Raw genomic sequence first — 21,858 nt, 5'->3', positions numbered from 1 at the left:
TTTTGCCACTATTTGTGAACTAGGTTTTGAATATGTAATTCTTTAGAACTTAAATACAGTTCTCGTATTACCTTTGTACCTAAGATCATTGGACCTTGTATTGCCTATACTAGTATAACATTTTCATGTGAATCTTTGGGAACCATAGTCTTGTATTACAAACCTAAAAAGGTCATCCAAGCAGAAAATCAGGGGGCTAATTTACAGTTTTGTGGAGCAGGAGTCTCGTTGCAAGCCAGTGAGGCACCAACCCTGCCAGACTGACAGTTTTCCTGATCCATTTACAATTGGAGTGGGTAATTGGTGAACACTGGTGGAGCCATTGCTAGGATCTGCCAGTGACAACCTTTCACCTGGTGTCCCGTCCTCCAAGAGGTCGCCAGGTCACAATGATAGTCATGCTCCCCTATTGAGGATGGAGTGACTGCCATTAATTGTCCTGATCTATTTAGAGTTTGAGGAGGTTAGTGGTATTTTCCACAAAATCTGACACATGCACAGGCAGAGAAAAGTAATATTGGGCCCAGGCACAAGAAAAAATCCCTGCACGTCGATGCCATTAGTTTTTGTTTTGAAGAAACCAACTTCTACTTTGAGATTGTGTTTCTTGAAAACAAAAATGTTTGCCGAGCAGGCGCTTTAACAACGGCTTCTTACTCAGCAAATTCACTGCTGTGAAGGATGCCTCTGCAGCTCCTATCACAGCAGAGATATTCTCACCAGGAGGGAAGGGATCTCTAGAACTAGCGGATGGTCCTCTGCCAAGTGAGCATGGGACATCCGTTTGCTGGCTTTGGTAGCATGACGCACCCCCCACTAAGAGCTAAATAAAGCCCAAATTTACGAAAGATGAGAGATAAAAGTCTTAACTTTTTTTCTGAAATAGCAAGCCCTCAGTTTCTTTAACCTTCATTGGAAGCAGGTTCCAGGCAAAATAATTCCTGTCACTTACTCTAGTCTTCCCTTTTTGCAGTAGATATGCCCTTTAATTTAGATTAAATCAGATGGAAGCTAAAATATACATACACGTATTGTCTGTTGCAGCATGAAAGAGAATTAACAAGTACATCAAAAGGCTAGAATAATTTGTGTACAGTTGATGAAGTCTGCGATCCAAGAATATGCTGTAATGCTTCTGTTAAAATGGAAAATCTCAAATAGGGGAGATGACAGACCACAGGTTTTGAGTTCACAGCAGGATTAAGATTGCTTGGCAGTCCTGGAGGCATAGTAAAGACATTATTCTTCACACTATTGAGCAAGTGTTTATATAATACACTGCTGTGAAAGGACTCAGCACCAACAACTCTGCAACATAAATGCCAGTGCTAAAAGTGTCCCTGTAGCTAGTAAGTGTGCGGTACTCCTACGATGTAATATTCTGTTCTTATTGTACTGAAAATATAGCTATTGCGCTGTACATTATCTACACAAGACACCTTAGAGCAGCAGCCATTATGTTGCGATTTACAATGGATTCTTATTTCCACGTTGAAGAAGTGAGGGACCTGTAATGTCTCGGCCCCTAAGCCCTCAAGCAGCCATAAGAAGGATAGAGACACCTCATTGTGGTAACTGGAACTGGCTCAGGGCACGTGCGCCCGGCCCCTTTTATTAGCCGAGGCTCCTGACCAGTGACACCTGTGATGGATGGATATGGGGTGAGTGTGGAAGCCAGCCTTCAAGGAGTGGTTGGTGGAAACAAATTATTGTAGAAACACAAGACCGTGGCCAGCCAGTCACTAGAGGACCCTCTGCTTCAAAGGTGTTCCAATGTTAAAAAAAACACGAACAAGGCTGCCAAATGATGTGATTTTTTTTTTTAATTCATTCATTTGGGATGAAGATTGTGAGAGAAAACTTCTTAATTTCTTAATTTTAAAGTGTTTACATTCCTCACCAACTCTGCCGTCATTTGACGTGTGCAGTTGTAACTGGTGATAAAGGGCTGCGAGCTGTTTTCATGCAGATAGTGGGTGGTGGAGAAAGGATCATTGCTTTCATTTTGCTGGCTTTAAGAGTGGAACAAAATCCTATTCTGTGTAGAAAGAGAGGATTTGGTCACTTTGGTAATTGTTTTGCACTAAACGAATTGTAGAGCTTTTGTCAGATACTGAATTTTTCACTAAGATAGACCACTAATCGTTATAAATTCTTTAAATGAAGAATGGTCTGGATGCACAGTCATCTTACGTTGCTAGAGGAGTTAATAGTCTACAGAATCATACAGCTAGGTGGGAAATATACCTCGTGCTGAGAACAGCTCTGCAGACTGTTTCTTGAGATTGGTTGTGGAAAACAATGAATGAGGTGCTGAAGATGATGAAATTGAATGAACCATGGAAATGGCATGTTTGATCACTCAAGGAGTTGTGCCAGAAGAAACATATGAAGAGAAAGGGATTTAGGATATCACTGTGCAGAAAGATTTTAATTTTGTAGGAAAAACTAATGGAGGACAAAGGCTACTGGATGAAAAGTGTATAATATTTTTGGAATTTTAAAAAGCAATTTCCAGGTCAGAAGGGCTTTTGAGGCATAAGCAGAGACTGCTACCAGCCACAGATGCTCTCAGACTAGCTTGTGAAGGGCGCATAGGCATTCCTAAGGCTAAGGAAAGGTTACAATTAGATTTTTGATGGCCAGCACTTATCAGTGAAGATGAAAAGAAACTAAGAGAGTGCATAGAGTGTTGCCTAAGTTGCAAAGTCTGTAAAACTCCTCACATTCTATGTTGTGAGTTACCTTCAAGCACTTGGTTGGAATTAGCATTGATATTGTGGGTCCTTCAACAGGTGAAGAGGATTGAACATATTTAGTAGTGCTGGTAGATATGTTTTCAAGAGGCCTGAAGTTACATGTGTCAGAAACATTGGTACAGGAAGTGTAATGAAATGTCTGGAAGGAAATTTCAGAAGAGATGGTTGTCCAACCATGATAATAAAGGATAATGTTGTTCACGTATCATCCGGTCCACTTGTCATCCAGAGACGTGGACCCTTTTTTTGAAAGAATGTGGCACATTGGAGAAGAAAAATGCACTCCATTACTCAGAAACAAATGGGATAGTTGAGAGTGTAGTGGACGAAGGAGAGACTACGATTCCAAGCTCCATTTAAGTTATCTAGGGAGAGGAATCCTAATATCATGCAGTGTCTTGGATGGATGCATTAGAAAACGGGCGACATGAGTGTGAGTAAGGATGGTAAGTGGAGAACAAGAGAGTTAGATAAGAAATGAGAAGAAAGTCTGACTATGACATAAGGTAGGCAGTTTTAGATATTGGTATGAAGATAGGAGTTGTGGTGTAGATAAGTTCCTGTGCCGAGACATGACTGGTCTTAATCCACCAAACCGATGAACGTGATTAAATTATTTAACTATGCTGTGAAAATACAAGATGGATGAATTTCTCTATCCTGCGTCAAAAAATGTGTATCAGCGATCTCATGAAACAAATGTGGATGAAGGTGAAAATAGGGATTGCGAAGAGAAAGAACAGATACAAAGAAGTGCAACAGAAATTTGGAAGAGAAGTTGCACAGGAGTCAACTTACTTCAAGCAGCATGTTCTCCAGTGTTAAATAACTAGAAGAAATTTTTGCTTCATGAGGTCTTCGTAGTTAAGAACTCCAGTTATAGTTTGCATATTCCTTTAGTATGTGCATTAGTCTAGTAATGTGGCCAGAGCTAGGCACCAGTTGGGGGCGGTAGCCCCAAGCACATAGCACCTCTCTCCACTCCACTTCCCATCAGTTCAGGGAGTCTACCCTGCCACTGATCCACCAACCTAGGGTCCGCACCGACAGATTGCACAGGGGTTAGAGTCGATGCTCTCCTCCCCCTCCTTCTAGGGTGCTGCAACCTTCTAGGAGTGGTACCAGCAGAATCTAGAACTGTCAGGGTGCTGGGTACAGTCGTCCTGCCCAGTTCTCCTGCCAGCCCAGGATCACCACCCAGCAACTGGCCTTCCAACCCAGGGTCACCATCCTTGGATTGCACCCGGGTCTGGTGTGAGTCTCTCCCTTCCCAAACCCCACTCCCAGAGTTCCGCACCCCCCCCACCATGGGAAGTACCTCTAGAAGTTACATACTGGGGGTGAGCACACCAACCACAGCCCCACCAATCAGGTCATAGTTTACCCCCTGAACCTGACCATCCAGCCCTGAGTCGTCACTCTCAGACTGGCCCACTGCCTGGCAAACTAGGACATCCTGGAGGGCACGCCTACCCTCCCCAATGGAAACCCCTTCCCTAAGGGCTGCGCTAGAGTCTGGCTGGCGCAGGTCTCCTGATCTCTGCCCACCTGGCACAACCTTGATACCCTCAGCCCAGAAACTGTATCACCAGGATCATTGCTGGGGGGCTCTGATTTCAGACCTGAACCCTGACCCTCCCGGCCTCCACTGGGGCCCTCAACCATATGCCTGGATTTCTGCCTCCTCTACTCTGGAGTGAGACCACCAGACACCAGGACTGGCAGAACGCTATCACCAGCCACCAACCCAAGTCCTCCTGGCAAAATGGGGTCCCTCTCAGCAGATGGGCCTACGGTGCAGGCTAGGCCCCCCCTCCTGACGTTCACTCATGGAACCAACCAGGTTCTGAGACTGAGTCTCGGACATCCTGGGACTCAGCCCATCCTCACTCACTCTCCTCTGAGAAAGGACATGGGATCCCAAACCCATCCCACTACATTGGGACCTACCTAGGACACTGCAAGCCTCTCCCACTACACCCGGTTGTGAAACACCTAGACAACTCCCTTTAGGAACACCCCAAATACCTCACCAGACCCTCTGGCACTCACCCAGAGGTCTGCTTGCTTTGCAAGCTCCCTGGAGTCGGAGAACTCACACACTGACAAGTGTTGACGTAGCCCTGAAAAACGACGACAAAGCAGGTGCTCTCTGACAATCAGATTGAACAGCCCTTCAAATCTGTCTACTGTGCCACCTATCCATCTAGTGCCATGCAGCAATCCTCCATGAACTTCTCCCAAGACTGGTGGGGTAGTTCTTACTGCCCCTGAACCTCTTTCTGTATTCTTCAGGGGTAAAACCATACTTCACAATCAATGCGTCCTTCATAGGGGATACTCCTCTCTGTCACTCCCTACCAGAGCCAGTAGGGCATCCCTCCCATCCTCAGGAATAATGATCCCTATACCAGTCCCCCAATCCTTCTAAGGGATCCTGCTCTCTACCAGAACCACTTCATATTCCTTCAACCACTGACGTATGTCACCCCCCTCTTGGAACTTAGGTACCAGATCTGTGGATATGCGAGGATCATCTCTGCCAATGCATTTAACATTGCTGCAGCCACTGGACTCCACCTGCAGCACTGGTGAGTCCAGACCCTTCAGACTGCGTTCAACAGCTAGTCTCTCTCTGGCAAAGGCCCTCTCTGCCATCCTCTCCTGCACTAAGGTCTTTTCTACCTCAGCCCTTCTCTCCTCCACAGCCAGACTCGCTAGCTGCAACTTCAGGTCCTTCTCTTCCCTCCTATCTCTAAGCTCATCAAGTGACAAGGAATGAGAGGTGACACTGTTCCTTTCAGTGGACCCATCAAGGGATTCTCTATCACTGGGGACTTCCCTGTCAACTGGCGTCCCCGCCCAGTCATTCTCAACCTCCTGGTCAGTCTCTTCACTGCTTACTATGGATGAGATCTGGGAGCCCTCCCACTGGGAACCCTCACTACAATCAGGATCCTCTGGGTACCCCCTAAGAACACTCCTCCCCTGGGTATATGTCACAAACATTTCAAAGAAATTCAGAGATCTCCTGAGGTCCCTGCTCTCTGGCAGTCCTCTATCTCTACAGAACCCCATTAATGACTCTTGCGTTTAAAACGGCAGGGCCTCTAGGTTAAAGTTTGGCCCAATTTTGATAAGGTACAGTAAACACAAGTGTGATAACCCAAATACCCAAGCGTAAGAACTGAAAACAGCAAAAATGACCAACGAGAGAGAATCAGGAGAAACAAAACATGTGATGGTCTAAAATACAGTTGTGTAACAGTGAGTCACAATTGTATTGTGCAAGCGCAAGTCCTATCCCACGGCTGCCACCAATGTTAGAAATGGGGTTTCTGTTGACTAGGGTATGCACCTCAGCCAGGCAGAACCCACCCACTCTAGTCAGGGCGAGGGAGTTACATACCCAAGATAACTCCTGCTCACCCCCTTGGTAGCTTGGCACGAGCAGTCAGGCCTATCCCACAGGCAATGTGTAAAGCGTTAGCAGAACACATACAACACATGTGATGCACTATCCCCACCACAAAGGAAACACAACACCCAGTTATATAAAAATAAACTGTATTGTACACAACATCATTAGACCAAACACATCATGTCAATAATACCCTGCTACCCAAGCAGTTGTCAGAACATTACACAGTACTATTACTCAGCAAAAGCCAGCAGTAGTCATGTAGAACACATAGGTTACTGATTATTCTGCAACATAAGCAGTAGTCAGGAAAACATTACTAGAATAGTGCACATGTCATAGTAAACAAAAATGCCCATAAAAGGAACATCAGAAAACACATGGCAAGTCATGAAAAACATATCATCACAATTGCATGGGTCATAGTAAAACACGCTCATAAATGCCTATAACAGGAACATCATAGCCACACTATTACCATGAATGTACCAGCATAATTCATATTGCCACAGTCACTACTACAGCAGAAATGCACATTAATAATGAGGCCTTCTCTGTATGTTATATGCCCAGTTCCTGGGGCCACATGGGGGGACTCTGGTGCTCCTGCAATGCTAATGTTAGGGGGTCCCAACACCGGCCTTGCGGGGACGGGGCATCCGTTAAAGTGTCCCTCCCACCCGCAAGCCGTCTGAATGTGGGTGAGGGAGGGGGGCGGGACGCAGCCCCTGCGATCCTCTGGGTGAGGCCTCTCTCCCCTCTAACTAACACAATGCCCACAAGGGGGTGCAACTGCCCTAGTGGCCCTTAGGAGCCACGACTGGCCCTCACGGGGGCGGAGAAGCCAGGGAGAACCAAAGCAACACTGGAGTTTTCATACTCCTCATGCAGCAACTGAGGAAGAGGGACTTACCCTCGTCTCCCCCACAACCTGCTCTTGGGGTGCCCTCTCCTTGACCAGGGGCACCGTGCAACCCCCTCTTTGCTGGGTGGGGCCTCTGTTGGGACTTCCTCATCACCCAGTGGGGAAACAGAGGCCCTCGCAGCCTCGAGTGCCTCGGGGGACCACGCTTCTCCCCCCAAGCGCACTGTCATTGTTGCTGGCCGTGGGGTGGCCCTGGGAGCAGGAGGGACCTCTGATGAGGTCTCCCTCCCTCCTGGGGTGCTCCTCTACACTCGCCCGCACCCATCTGGTGCACGAGTGTCCACCTCACTCCCCGGGCTGCAGCACTGATTCTGGCCAGAGTTGGTGCCTGCTGGTGCCCCGGGGGCAATGTGCTCAGTACTCATTGCCCCAGGGGCACTGAAAAGAGCGTGTTTGCTCCTGTCTTCACCAGACCATGCCCAGGGGTCCCAGGCACATCGCGTTTCAGACACGCTTTGAGACACAGCCTGCCTGGGTCGCGGCAGTGATTTCCCCCTTCGGTAGGATTTAGAAGAGTGCTTCTCAGCCCTAAATGATGAACAGTAGGAGTGCTCTCAAGGTGCCAAGCAATTAAAAGGAAGAGAGCTCTCAAGGTGCTAAGACAATAAGGTAAAGTGCTTCTCAGGCACTTCTGCTCCAGCACCAGGACCTTCACTACCAGCGTTGTCCTCCCACTAGAAAGCAATGGTTGCAGGGGGCAGGGGCCACAGCACCCAGCCCCTGAGGTCACAAGTGAAGCACAGGGCAGCAGGGCTCAACGACAGGCCAGTACAAGGGGGATGCCGTCAGTGGCAGTTCCTCCTAGTGACCCAGCAGGTCAGCACAGCAGCAGCAGCCCAAGGTGGTTCCTGGTGAGTCCCTCCAGCAACATTCTGTTGTGTCCATTTCTTCAAGAATGTTTCTTGTGTGTCTCTCAGGGAAAATCCCCTGTACTCATATTTTTTTGCACAACACTTTCAAAAGAGCAGGAGAGGAGGTTTCAACCAGTTACCACTGGTTCTAGGAGTGTCCCCTCTCTCCTCCGGCTCAGGCTCCAGACATCAGTTGGGGGTAAACAAGCCCTTTGTGTGAGGCCAGGGCACAGCCTTTACAAATGAGGGTGCCCCGCCTCCCCTTCTCTCACCCCAGGAAGACCCTTCAATATGCAGATGCACCTCTGTGATACCTCCACCCTCCCTGTGTATAGGCTGTCTGAAAAGTATGCATAAAGCAAAGCTGTCACTCTGCCCCAGACGTAGATTGGAGTTAAGCAGCCAAACACCAGTCATAAGCACAGGGTAATGCTCAATTTATAGAAGTGGCTAATCCTCCTACACCAGTAAGCAGCCTTTCTCACTACATTTACAACCATACCCAAACATGCCTACACTACCCCTCATAAATCAGGCAGTACCCCCTAGCATAAGGTAGGACATTTCCATTGTAATCCTATGAGCAAGGTAGCACTCACAGCAGTGAGAAACCAAATAGGCTGTTTGTCACTACCAGGACAGGCCACACAACCAGACACATGTCCTGCCTTCTACATACATAGCACCCTGCCCATAGGGCAAGCTAGGGCCTACCTTAGGGGTGACTTACATGTAGTAAAAGGGGAGTTCTGGGCCTGGCAAGCACATTTAGATGCCAGATCCCTGCAGCAGAAAACTGTGCATGCAGGCCCTGCGCTAGCAGGCCAGAGACATGTTTAAAAGGCTACTTCAGTGTGTGGCGCAAGCAGCACTGCAGGCCCACTAGTAGCATTTAATTTACAGGCCCTGGGTATGGGGATATCACTGTACAAGGGACTTACAGGTAAATTAAATGTGCCAATTAGGAGTAAGCCAACCATACCAACTTTAGAAGGGAGAGGACCTGCACTTTAACACTGATCAGCAGTGATAAAGTGTTCAGAGTCCTAGAACCAACAGCAAGAGGTCAGGAAATAAAGGAGGAAGGAGGCAAAAGGTTTGGGGATGACCCTGCAAACAGGGCCAGGTCCAACAGTATGATTGTCTGATTTTAATTCTGTTTACTTTCACAGCTCTGTTTAAATTTATTATTCATTATATATTTCTGTTGTTAATTTTGTTTTTTATAAAAACAAGATATGTGACAGAGTAGCTGTATGGATCTTGTGCAATGTAAAACTTTGTTCAAACTTTATTGAAGATTCCATCCTGCTATGTGGTAGCAATTGATAAGAGGATGAGTTACTTTTTAATAAATCTACTGAAGTATCCTCATCAGTTTCTCACCTCTGAGCTCCTTGGAGGTGACAACTATTTTACAGCTACAAAACTGTTAAGAGCTTTATTTCTTGTTTTTCTTTTGTAGGCGGGACTGGTGCAGAGTGCTTTCCAGGCACAGAGAACATTCCTATTGATAGCATCTCAGTGTCAACAACCACCTGAGGTAAGAGTGCTGGATGTCCCACGGTAATAGCAACTTTTCAACATACATACATACACAGATGTCAACACTGTATCCTCTTGTACAATTTACATATGTTAATCTTTGACTTGAGATGTCGGCTTTGTGTAGAATGATTTGATTCATTTAGAGCAGTGATTCTTACCCTATGGTCCACGACACCTACTCAGGGTGTCCTGGACTGTTTAGAAAATTAAATAATACTAGCAGATTAAGGAAGTATAGATACCTAAAAAACAAAATTTAAACTTTTAAAATGTTATGTGTCTAGGAATTAGAAATTGGAGGCTAAAAGTTTAGGTACTATCCTCATATTGATTTGCAGAGACAGCTCAAGTACAGCAAAAGGAGTCTAGTATGGATGATTCATGGCTCCAATCAAACCATTAGTAAACACAGACAAAAAGAAAGCATGCATTTGCAACAAAAAAGGCAGAATGATATGCTGGAGTCCAGCATATCTGTAGAAAGCAGGCTATCTATGTAGTGCACAAATGTATGGGGGCACTATGAAGACTACAGGTGACTCTTATTGGTTTACAGGGTTACAAATGACAATCCCAAAAGCTCTTTTTTGTGGTGTGTGGGTGAGCAGTTAGACGTATCAGAGGGTAGTGCTAAGCATTTGTTTGTACTCACAGAGGCAATAAATGAGACACACACTCAAGAATGAACCTGAGACCAATTGTTAGAAAAATTGTTACTTTTGTTTTTCTTATATTTCAACACCAGAATACTCTGGTATTTGTTACAAGAATACATATTAATGCAGTTTGAGGAAAATAGGCAAAATACTTAAGTGTTTCTAAGGCAGTAATGCAATCCTATGAAGAAAAACACATGCAGGTACTCAACAGCGACTTACAGGACCAATCTTCAGGAGTAAAGGTAAGTAAGGGGCACTGTCCAAGGCAGCACCAACAGGTCACCTCATGGAGCTCTGGGGCATCTGGGTGCAGAGGTGCTTTACGACATTGGGTGCCCTCTTGGTTTCAATGGGAAATAGTCCTAGGGAGAAGAAGCTGTAGGTAAGGACTGGGGGTAGTCCAACTGACCTAACAGGGTAGCTCAGGTTTTGCAATGCTTGGAGACATAGAGTCACCTTTGGACGCCTTCTCCTCAAGTCAGGAGGGCCAGGTGCAGAGGTGTCCTGAGGTGTCGGGTCTTTGTCACCGGAGATGGTCACAGTAGAGTGGGCCTGCACAAAGAGGCTGCAAGCAGAGTTGGAGACTCCACAGTTGAGGAACTCAGGGTGGGCTCGTGTCCTGGAGGGCCTGGGAACCATACTGGCACTGTTGGCCTATTTTGGTGTCAGGGTTTAGGAGGTCTGGAGTCCTCAAGGTTCGTCTTAGGTGACTGCAGGGTGCAGGAAAGTAGCGCTGCTACTCCACAGGAGATCCTGGTGATTCTTGAAGTAAAGGCAGTCCACCCAGGCTTCTGCAGGCAGAGTAGCTCTAGGACGAGCCAAAGTACTCAATTTAGGGGCGTCTAGGGATGTGTACGGTAGTAGCCAATGGTGTCACGATCTGTCTTCCACTTACCGCCCTGGTCAGATGAAGCTGGAGTGTGACTTCGGTTCTTGTAAGTTCTTCTCTGGCCGAGGTAAGGGCGACCCCTTTCAGTAGCCACATCGCTGCTGACAAAGGTATGCCACAAGAGTCAGTGCCCTCCAGTAGGAGACCCAGAGGAAAAACCTCAAAGGGAAAAAAACCTCTTTGACCGGAACTCCCTGGAAAAGAAAAAAGGACATGTCAGAAATTCAGGACTTCTCGGCCAGGAAAAGAACAACAGGGTGTAGCTGGAAAAAATAGGAACAGGACTGGATTCAGAGAAATAACCAGCCGGAGTGTGATCACCACCAAGGGAAGTGTTGCAACATAAAGAGAACAAGAATCTGGGCCCTTATATACCATTCAGCAGGAAGTGACATGCAGGAAGAAGTAAGAACACCATCTTAGATTGGGTAAAGTGCTATAGAAATAAGCAGGGAAGACACTATCATAGAAAAGGAAAGTGATGCATGCAGGGAAAAATGAGAACTGAACTCTGGGAAGGAGAGAATATGGCCCGCAAGGGAAGAAGAAAAGGAAAAAAGGAAGAGCCCTAGATTAGGGCACCAGGTAAGTGAAGGGCCGGGGGCGCGGACACCCCACTGCGACTGCTCACGCTGCGCGTTGAACACAGTGAGGCACGACTCCCAACCCTGGGCCTCCGACCTCACCGAGGGCAACAATTCATGCCGTGGCCGAATAAAAAGGCCACGGCAAGCCCTGCGATCTGTAAAGCGGACCAATGACCCCACCGTGGCCACTGGAGCCCATGGCGCAACAGTAGTTTCTCTCCTCCCCCCCCCCAAATCCCTGGGTTTGTCAGGAAAGAGACTAAAAAAGCGACGGACCAAGAGAAGAGCATGAACAGAAGAGACGTCTTCCCAAGAACATTCGCTAAGAGGATAGCCCTTCCAATGAAAGAGAAACTGGAGACGTTTTCGGAAAATCCAAGAGTCACATATTTCCTGAACCTCTTATTCGGGAACATCATCAACCAACTGAGGAAGGGGACAGGAGAGCTGTCTGTGAAAAGGATCGGACACCTAGGGCTTTAACTGAGATACATGAAACACAGGATGTATCTTCCAAGTTCGAGGTAAACGAAGACAGAAGGACACTGGATTGACTTCTTTAAGGATCAGGAATGGTCCATAGTAACAAGGTTTGAATTTATTTTGTGACAGACGGAGAAGTAGAAATTTGGACGAAAGCCGAACCTTGTCTCTTACACAATAAGACAGGGCTTTGCATTGACTCTTATCTGCAATCTTCTTCATCCGTAGTTTTGTGGCTAGGAGATTGAAATGTATAATATATTGAATTCTTCATAGTAATTGAGCAAATGATGTGATAGCTGGGAGTGTAGATGATTCCCAGATAGCAGAAGGAAAGGATTTAAGATGTAAACCATAAGAGCAAAAAAAGGTGTGACCTTTGATGCACTGTGTACTGTGTTGTTATACGAGAATTCAGCTAGTGGTAAGTACATAGACCAGTTACTCTGTGTAGCATTACAAAAACGGCTTAAATATTGTTAAAGCCCTTGGTTTAGGCATTCCGTTTTGACCATTAGTTTGTGGATGAAAACCAGATGACAAGGCCTCATCTATTTGCAGTGTTTTGCAAAAATGCTTCCAAAAGCGTGAAATGTATTGGGGGCCACGGTCAGAGATAATGACTTGAGGGAGACCAGAAAGGCTGAAGATATCCTGTATAAAGAATTGACTCAATTATTTACCAGTGGGTAGCTTCTTTAATGCAGTAGAATGTGCCATTTTAGTAAATAAATCAACCGTAACCATTATTACTCGATTTCCTGCAGAGGAAGGTAAGGATTACATGAAAACGGTAGACACAGTATGCCAAGGAACTGGTGGAACGGGTAAGGGCTGAAGCAGTCCTGCTGGTTTGGTATGAGGTATCTTGGTTTGTGCACATATGGGACAAGAAGCTACATAGTTTTCAGTATCTATTTTAATTGTGGGCCACCAAAAAGAGCGAGGGAGTAGTTCTTGGGTGGCTATAATAACGTGATGTCCGGCAATGGGAGAATCATGACACATCTGTAGTGCTTTTGTTTGAACCATTTCTGTTGGGAGGAACACTGCATCCTTATGATAGTAGTATCTCTTAACTTTACGTAGATGCAGATGTAAGTTATTCATTTCAACTCTAGAGAGGGATAAGTACTCAGATTTCACTTTATCAAGAAAGGATTGTGTAGGAGGATTGAAGCTTTCCGGATAACATTGTGACAAGGCATCTGCCAAAATATTCTGAGAACCAGGGATGTAAGTTATGTAGAAGTCAAATTGACTAAAAAAGAAGGCCCATCGGGCTTGACGACTGTTTCGGCATTGAAAATTACGTGGACACTGTAAGTTTCGATGATCCGTTCTAACTTCAAAGGTTTCTCTTGAACCCATGAGGAATTATCTCCATTTGTTACAGGCTGTCTTTAAGGCAAGCAGTTTTCGTTCCAAAACAGAGTAATTACGTTCTGAATCAGATAAAATATGGAACAGGTGAAAAACCGGATGTTCTAATCCATCATCGATTTGTTCTTGGAGTAATGCGGCCCCTATTGCTCTCTCTGACGCATCAGTGATAACTATAAATGTCTTGGTGGTATTAGGGTGCTGTAAGATTAGAGCTTGTGTGAAACACCCTTTAAGCCTTGAAATGCTGTTTCTGCATCCTCTGTCCAACAGAAGCCGTTCCGTAGACTCTCTTTCTTAACAGTTTGTGTGATGTGACCAGTTTGCTGGGCGAACTCCTCTATGAATTGTCGATTAAAAATTGGCCAATCCCAAAAAACATTGGGTTTCTTTGATAGAAGAAGGAGATGGCCAATCTAGAACGGCTTGGACCTTGTCTGAATCCGTAGCACTACCAACTTGGTTGATATGTTACCCCAAGTATTTCACCTTGGATTTATCGAATTCACATTTCTCTGGTTTGCAGTATAGTTGGTGTTGCCAGAGTCTTTCTAGAACTTGAAGTACATGCGTAGTATGATGTTCTGGATGAATGGAATATATGAAGATATCATCTAGGTACGTATCAACTGTTTGGTTTAGTAGGTCAGAAAACACTGAGTCCAGAAACCTTTGGAAAATAGATGGGGCGTTGGTTAGGCCAAAAGGCATTACACGATATTCATAATGGCCAAAAGGGGTTCGGAAGGCAGTCTTCAACTCATCACCTTCTTTTATGTGTGGAAGATGGTAGGCTCCTCTAAGATCCAACTTGGTAACTTTCTTTGCTCCTCTCACAGCTTCTAGAATATATTTTATGAGGGGTAGAGTATACCTGTCCTTGATGGTGATATTATTTAGCCCGCGAAAGACTATGCAGGGGTGTAGATCCATTGTCTTCTTTGGCACGAAAAAGAGAGGAGCCCCAGTGGGTGAGGAAGAAGGTGTAATCATCACACTCTGTAAGTTTTCATCCAGATATTTCTTCAGTATATTCTTTTCGGGCTCAGTAAGTGAGTACAATCTTGCAAAGGGTACTACTGTACCAGTTTCCATGGGGATAGCACAATCATATTCTCTATGTGGTGGCAGCACTGGTCTGTTGGGTTTCTGAAACACATCTGCATATTCCAGGTAATGACTGGGTACCCCTAGTATAGAGTTGATGGAACATCCCACTTCTTTGTGCCAAGGACATGCTCTTTGGTGACCAGTAAGTTCCTGATAGAAAGCAATGAGTTTGACAGAATTGTGAAGAAAGCGAGATGGTTCTGGTTTCCCAATTGATATAGGGATTGTGTTGTGTTAGCTAAGGTATACCTAGAATTATCACATGATTCGGTGAAGAAATCAGATCAAAAGAAACATATTCCTGATGTTTCTCAAGTTGTAAACATAAGGTAGGAGTAGAATTTGTGACAGGTCCTGAAGCTAGAATGAATCCATTAACCGTATGAACCTGCTCAGGTATGTCTTTAGGTATCTGAGAGATTTTCCTTTCCTTAGCCCATGCCTCATCAAGGTATATTCCGCTGGCCCCACAGTCCAACAATGCTAATGCTCTTTCTTCCCGGGTGTCAGGTAACTGTAATATAATAGGCAAAAGAAAGAGAGCTGTTATTTCTTCTTTGGAAGAGCAAATAGAAGGTATCTCAGAACATCTTGTCCCCTCCTTTTTTACAGAGGACAGGAGTGGATGTTTTCCAAAGACTTTGAAGGACGAGTGGGGCATGTACAAATCAATTGAACATAAGCACCACAGTAAAGACACAGTCCTTTCCTTCATCTGTGTAGGAAGTTGGCTCTGTATGTGCTATTTCAAAGTAAGGAATAGCATGCACAGAGTCCGAGGGTTCCCCTTAGAGGTAAGATAGTGGCAAAAAGAGATAATCCTAATGCTCTATTTTGTGGTAGTGTGGTCGAGCAGTAGGCTTATCAAAGGAGTAGTGTTAAGCATTTGTTGTACATACACACAGGCAATAAATGAGGAACACACACTCAGAGACAAATCCAGGCCAATAGGTTTTGTTATAGACAAACATCTTTTCTTAGTTTATTTTAAGAACCGCAGGTTCAAATTCTACATGTAATATCTCATTTGAAAGGTATTGCAGGTAAGTACTTTAGGAACTTTGAATAATTACAGTAGCATTTATACTTTTCACATAAAACACAAATAGCTGTTTTAAAAGTGGACACAGTGCAATTTTCACAGTTCCTGGGGGAGGTAAAGTATTGTTAGGTTTTGCAGGTAAGTAAACCACCTACAGGGTTAAGATTGGGGTCCAAGGTAGCCCACCGTTGGGGGTTCAGAGCAACCCCAAAGTTACCACACCAGCAGCTCAGCGCCGGTCAGGTGCAGAGTTCAAAGCGGTGCCCAAAACGCATAGGCTTCAATGGAGAGAAGGGGGTGCCCCGGTTCCAGTCTGCCAGCAGGTAAGTACCCGCCTCTTCGGAGGGCAGACCAGGGGGGTTTCGTAGGGCACCGGGGGGGACACAAGCTCACACAAAAAGTACACCCTCAGCGGCACTGGGGCGGCCGGGTGCAGTGTAGAAACAAGCGTCGGGTTTCCAATGTAAATCAATGGGAGACCAAGGGGTCTCTTCAGTGATGCAGGCAGGCAAGGGGGGGGCTCCTCGGGGTAGCCACCACCTGGGCAAGGGAGAGGGCCTCCTGGGGGTCACTCCTGCACTGAAGTTCCGATCCTTCAGGTGCTGGGGGCTGCGGGTGCAGGGTCTTTTCCAGCCGTCGGGATTTTAGAGTCAGGCCGTCGCGGTCAGGGGGAGCCTGGGGATTCCCTCTGCAGGCGTCGCTGGGGGGGCTCAGGGGGGACAACTTTGGTTACTCACAGTCTCGGAGTCGCTGGAGGGTCCTCCCTGAGGTGTCGGTTCTCCACCAGTCGAGTCGGGGTCGCCGGGTGCAGTGTTGCAAGTCTCACGCTTCTTGCGGGGATTTGCAGGGGTCTTTAAATCTGCTCCCCTGTAACAAAGTTGCAGTCTTTTTGGAGCAGGTCCGCTGTCCTCAGGAGTTTCCGGTTCCCCTTGAAGCAGGGCAGTCCTCTGAGGATTCAGAGGTCGCTGGTCCTGGGGAGAGCGTCGCTGGAGCAGGTTTCTTTAGAAGGCAGGAGACAGGCCGGTAGGACTGGGGCCAAAGCAGTTGGTGTCTTCTTTCTTCTTCTGCAGGGGTTTTTCAGCTCAGCAGTCCTCTTCTTCTGTAAGTTGCAGGAATCTAAATTCTTAGGTTCAGGGGAGCCCTTAAATACTACATTTAAGGGCGTGTTTAGGTCTGGGGGGTTAGTAGCCAATGGCTACTAGCCCTGAGGGTGGGTACACCCTTTTTGGGCCTCCTCCCAAGGGGAGGGGGTCACATTCCTATCCCTATTGGGGGAATCCCCCTTCTACAAGATGGAGGAGTTCTAAAAGTCAGAGTCACCTCAGCTCAGGACACCTTAGGGGCTGTCCTGACTGGCCAGTGACTCCTCCTTGTTTTTCTCATTATCTCTCCTGGACTTGCCGCCAAAAGTGGGGGCTGTGTCCAGGGGGCGGGCATCTCCACTAGCTGGAGTGCCCTAGGGCATTGTAACACGAAGCTTGAGCCTTTGAAGCTCACTGCTAGGTGTTACAGTTCCTGCAGGGGGGAGGTGTGAAGCACCTCCACCCAGAGCAGGCTTTGTTTCTGTCCTCAGAGAGCACAAAGGCTCTCACCGCATGGGGTCAGAAACTCGTCTCTCAGCGGCAGGCTGGCAGAGACCAGTCAGTCCTGCACTGAACAATTGGGTAAAATACAGGGGGCATCTCTAAGATGCCCTCTGTGTGCATTTTTTAATAAATCCAACACTGGCATCAGTGTGGGTTTATTATTCTGAGAAGTTTGATACTAAACTTCCCAGTATTCAGTGTAGCCATTATGGAGCTGTGGAGTTCGTTTTTGACAGACTCCCAGACCATATCCTCTTATGGCTTCCCTGCACTTACAATGTCTAAGGTTTTGCTTAGACACTCTAGGGGCATAGTGCTCATGCACCTATGCCCTCACCTGTGGTATAGTGCACCCTGCCTTAGGGCTGTAAGGCCTGCTAGAGGGGTGACTTACCTATGCCACAGGCAGTGTGAGGTTGGCATGGCACCCTGAGGGGAGTGCCATGTCGACTTAGTCATTTGCTCCCCACCAGCACACACAAGCTGGCAAGCAGTGTGTCTGTGCTGAGTGAGGGGTCCCTAGGGTGGCATAAGACATGCTGCAGCCCTTAGAGACCTTCCCTGGCATCAGGGCCCTTAGTACCAGGGGTACCAGTTACAAGGGACTTACCTGTGTGCCAGGGTTGTGCCAATTGTGGAGACAATGGTACATTTTAGGTGAAAGAACACTGGTGCTGGGGCCTGGTTAGCTGAGTCCCAGCACACTTCTCAGTCAAGTCAGCATCAGTATCAGGCAAAAAGTGGGGGGTAACTGCAACAGGGAGCCATGTCTTTACACAAGCCCCCCCAGCCCACAGGCCAGGAGACTCAGCCAAAGCTGGGAGAGTCTTCCTAGTCTGTCAGGTGAGGAAGAGTAGAGGAAATAGGCTGGTTTGTTGCAGGGCCTACTCTGCCTTACATCCTCCTGTTCAGATCATTCCCTCTGGGGAACTGACCCACTTCCACAGTGATAGGACCTAGTCTGAATTGCCTCTTGTCTGTATCTTTAATGTCTCCACCCATTCTCTCTATTTTGGGGTTAGAGGTATCCACCTCTGCTAATCTTATTTTAGCCAGGGTCACCCCTAGCTTACCCAAAGAGGTTACCCAGAGCTGGAGTAACCCCACCATGACCAAGAGGGTCAGGGGGCCTAACTTGCTATTTGGCATGGGGTCAGACCACCATGCCAAGGATAGTGCAGCCATAAAGGCTAACACCCAGCAGAGGCCACTGACAGCTGTCAGTGCCCAGAACCACACCTTTAGCTCTTCACCTACAAGGGAAGGGGCTAAGTTACAGGCTTCTTTCGGTTCAGGGTGCCTGTCTGCTGTATTAGAGTGGGGGGTTACTACATCTTGTAGTAAAAACCCTTCTTCCACTCTTTCTTCTGTTAGCTGAGGAGCCACCCACTCAGACTTAACAGTTGCCTGACTAGCCAGGACTTCTTGTGGGTCAGGTTGGACTTTATCAGAGCCACTTTTGGAGTTCTCCCCTACTGGAGCAGAATCTCCTTGGCTTGCTGGAACCTTGGCTAAAGGTTGTCCATCTTTCCTACTCTGTTTTCTTTTATTTTTCTTCTGGGGCCTACTTGCAGTTACTGCAGGGGTAGCACCTTCAGAATCCTTGGGAGAGGACTGGCACTGGACCAGTTCCTCTCTTGGGCTCTGACTGACCTCTGGGTAGTCATTTCCAAGGAGACAATCAAGGGGGAGGTCTGTACTGACTACCACCCTTCTCCAGCTAAAAGTCCCACCCACTTCTATGGGCACAAAAGCCACAGGCCTATCAGTGACCCTGTCTGGGCTAACTCTTACTCTGGCCATCTCACCTGGGATGTACTGGTTTGAGAACACCAGCCTGTCATGCACAATAGTGTGACTGGCACAAGTGTCTCTCAGGGCAGTGGCTGGGATTCCATTCACCAGTAGGTGGTGGAAGTGTCTACTTCCCTCTGGAATCTCCAACTCACCTGTTGGGCCCTTTTTCCAGTTGAAGGCTATGAAGACCTCCTCATCTGAGTCATCATCCCCAATGGCTACACTGGTCACCCCTGGGATTTTGCTAGGGGGTTTGTTTTTGGGACAAGAAGTGTCCTTGGTGTGGTGCCCTGTCTGTTTACAGTTATGGCACCATGCCTTAGTGGCATCCCAGTTCTTACCCTGGTACCCACCTTTGTTTTGGGTTGTGTCTCGGGGCCCACCCACCTGGTCTGGTTTTTGGGGGCCTACAGAGGACTCTTTTTCTTTGTTTCTAGTGTCACCCACTTTCTCCTGGGGAGGCTTTGTAACCCCTTTCTTTTGGTCACCCCCAGTGGAAGTTTTGGTTACCCTAGTCTTGACCCAGTGGTCTGCCTTCTTTCCCAATTCTTGGGGAGAAATTGGACCTAGGTCTACCAGATACTGATGCAACTTTTCATTGAAGCAGTTACTTAAAATGTGTTCTTTCATAAACAAATTATAAAGCCCAACATAGTCATGCACTTCATTTCCAGTTACCCAACCATCCAGTGTTTTCACTGAGTAGTCAACAAAATCAACCCAGGTCTGGCTCGAGGATTTTTGAGCCCCCCTGAACCTAATCCTGTACTCCTCAGTGGAGAATCCAAAGCCCTCAATCAGGGTAGCCTTCATGAGGTCATAGGATTCTGCATCTTTTCCAGAGAGTGTGAGGAGTCTATCCCTACACTTTCCAGTGAACATTTCCCAAAAAAGAGCACCCCAGTGAGATTTGTTCACTTTTCTGGTTACACAAGCCCTCTCAAAAGCTATGAACCATTTGGTGATGTCATCACCATCTTCATATTTAGTTACAATCCCTTTAGGGATTTTCAACATGTCAGGAGAATCTTTTACCCTAGTTATGTTGCTGCCACCATTGATGGGTCCTAGGACAATCTCTTGTCTTTCCCTTTCTATGGCTAGGATCTGTCTTTCCAAAGCCAATCTTTTGGCCATCCTGGCTAACTGGATGTCCTCTTCACTGGAGTTATCCTCAGTGATTTCAGAGATGTTGGTCCCTCCTGTGAGGGAACCAGCATCTCTGACTATTATGTTTGGAACAGGGCTTGAGAGACCCTGTTCTCCCTAGTTAGGACTGGTAGGGGGGAATTTTCCTCCAAGTCACTATCTTCATCCTCTGTGTTGCCATCCTCAGAGGGGTTGGCCTTTTCAAACTCTGCCAAAAGCTCCTGGAGCTGTAGTTTGGAAGGTCTGGGGCCCATTGTTATTTTCTTTATTTTACAGAGTGACCTTAGCTCCCTCATCTTAAGATGGAGGTAAGGGGTGGTGTCGACTTCCACCACATTCATCTCTGTACTAGACATTATGCTTCTAAAAGTTGGAATACTTTTTAAGAATCTAAAACTAGTTCTAGGTTCTAATTCAAACTTTCACAAAACTTTTAAACTCTAAAAGGAAATGCTAAACAGGGACTAACACAAGGCCCTAGCAGGTCTTTTAAGAATTTAGAAAAATAGTTCAAATTGCAAAAATCAATTTCTAATGACAATTTTTGGAATTTGGCGTGTGATCAGGTATTGGCTGAGTAGTCCAGCAAATGCAAAGTCTTGTACCCCACCGCTGATCCACCAATGTAGGAAGTTGGCTCTGTATGTGCTATTTCAAAGTAAGGAATAGCATGCACAGAGTCCGAGGGTTCCCCTTAGAGGTAAGATAGTGGCAAAAAGAGATAATACTAATGCTCTATTTTGTGGTAGTGTGGTCGAGCAGTAGGCTTATCAAAGGAGTAGTGTTAAGCATTTGTTGTACATACACACAGGCAATAAATGAGGAACACACACTCAGAGACAAATCCAGGCCAATAGGTTTTGTTATAGACAAATATCTTTTCTTAGTTTATTTTAAGAACCGCAGGTTCAAATTCTACATGTAATATCTCATTTGAAAGGTATTGCAGGTAAGTACTTTAGGAACATTGAATAATTACAGTAGCATTTATACTTTTCACATAAAACACAAATAGCTGTTTTAAAAGTGGACACAGTGCAATTTTCACAGTTCCTGGGGGAGGTAAAGTATTGTTAGGTTTTGCAGGTAAGTAAACCACCTACGGGGTTAAGATTGGGGTCCAAGGTAGCCCACCGTTGGGGGTTCAGAGCAACCCCAAAGTTACCACACCAGCAGCTCAGGGCCGGTCAGGTGCTGAGTTCAAAGCGGTGCCCAAAACGCATAGGCTTCAATGGAGAGAAGGGGGTGCCCCGGTTCCAGTCTGCCAGCAGGTAAGTACTCGCGTCTTCGGAGGGCAGACCAGGGGGGTTTCGTAGGGCACCGGGGGGGACACAAGCTCACACAAAAAGTACACCCTCAGCGGCACTGGGGCGGCCGGGTGCAGTGTAGAAACAAGCGTTGGGTTTCCAATGTAAATCAATGGGAGACCAAGGGGTCTCTTCAGTGATGCAGGCAGGCAAGGGGGGGGCTCCTCGGGGTAGCCACCACCTGGGCAAGGGAGAGGGCCTCCTGGGGGTCACTCCTGCACTGAAGTTCCGATCCTTCAGGTGCTGGGGGCTGCGGGTGCAGGGTCTTTTCCAGCCGTCGGGATTTTAGAGTCAGGCAGTCGCGGTCAGGGGGAGCCTGGGGATTCCCTCTGCAGGCGTCGCTGGGGGGGCTCAGGGGTGAC

The 21,858-nt window shown here is 46.8% G+C and overlaps 1 protein-coding gene across 1 annotated transcript in view; it reads left to right on the top strand.

The window, feature by feature from the left end:
- The window catches only part of CAP2 (cyclase associated actin cytoskeleton regulatory protein 2), a 420,383-nt gene that overhangs the window by 137,886 nt on the left and 260,639 nt on the right, over positions 1–21,858 (top strand). The window contains exon 4 of the mRNA XM_069218426.1: positions 9,422–9,499. Coding sequence (XP_069074527.1) covers positions 9,422–9,499 — 78 coding nt within the window. The remainder of the gene's footprint in view (positions 1–9,421; positions 9,500–21,858) is intronic.

Source organism: Pleurodeles waltl, chromosome 2_1 (genome assembly GCF_031143425.1).
Source record: "Pleurodeles waltl isolate 20211129_DDA chromosome 2_1, aPleWal1.hap1.20221129, whole genome shotgun sequence".
Lineage (NCBI taxonomy): Eukaryota > Metazoa > Chordata > Amphibia > Caudata > Salamandridae > Pleurodeles > Pleurodeles waltl.
The sequence above is the reverse complement of the archived record's forward strand: the minus strand, read 5'-3'. Positions and strand labels throughout refer to the sequence as shown.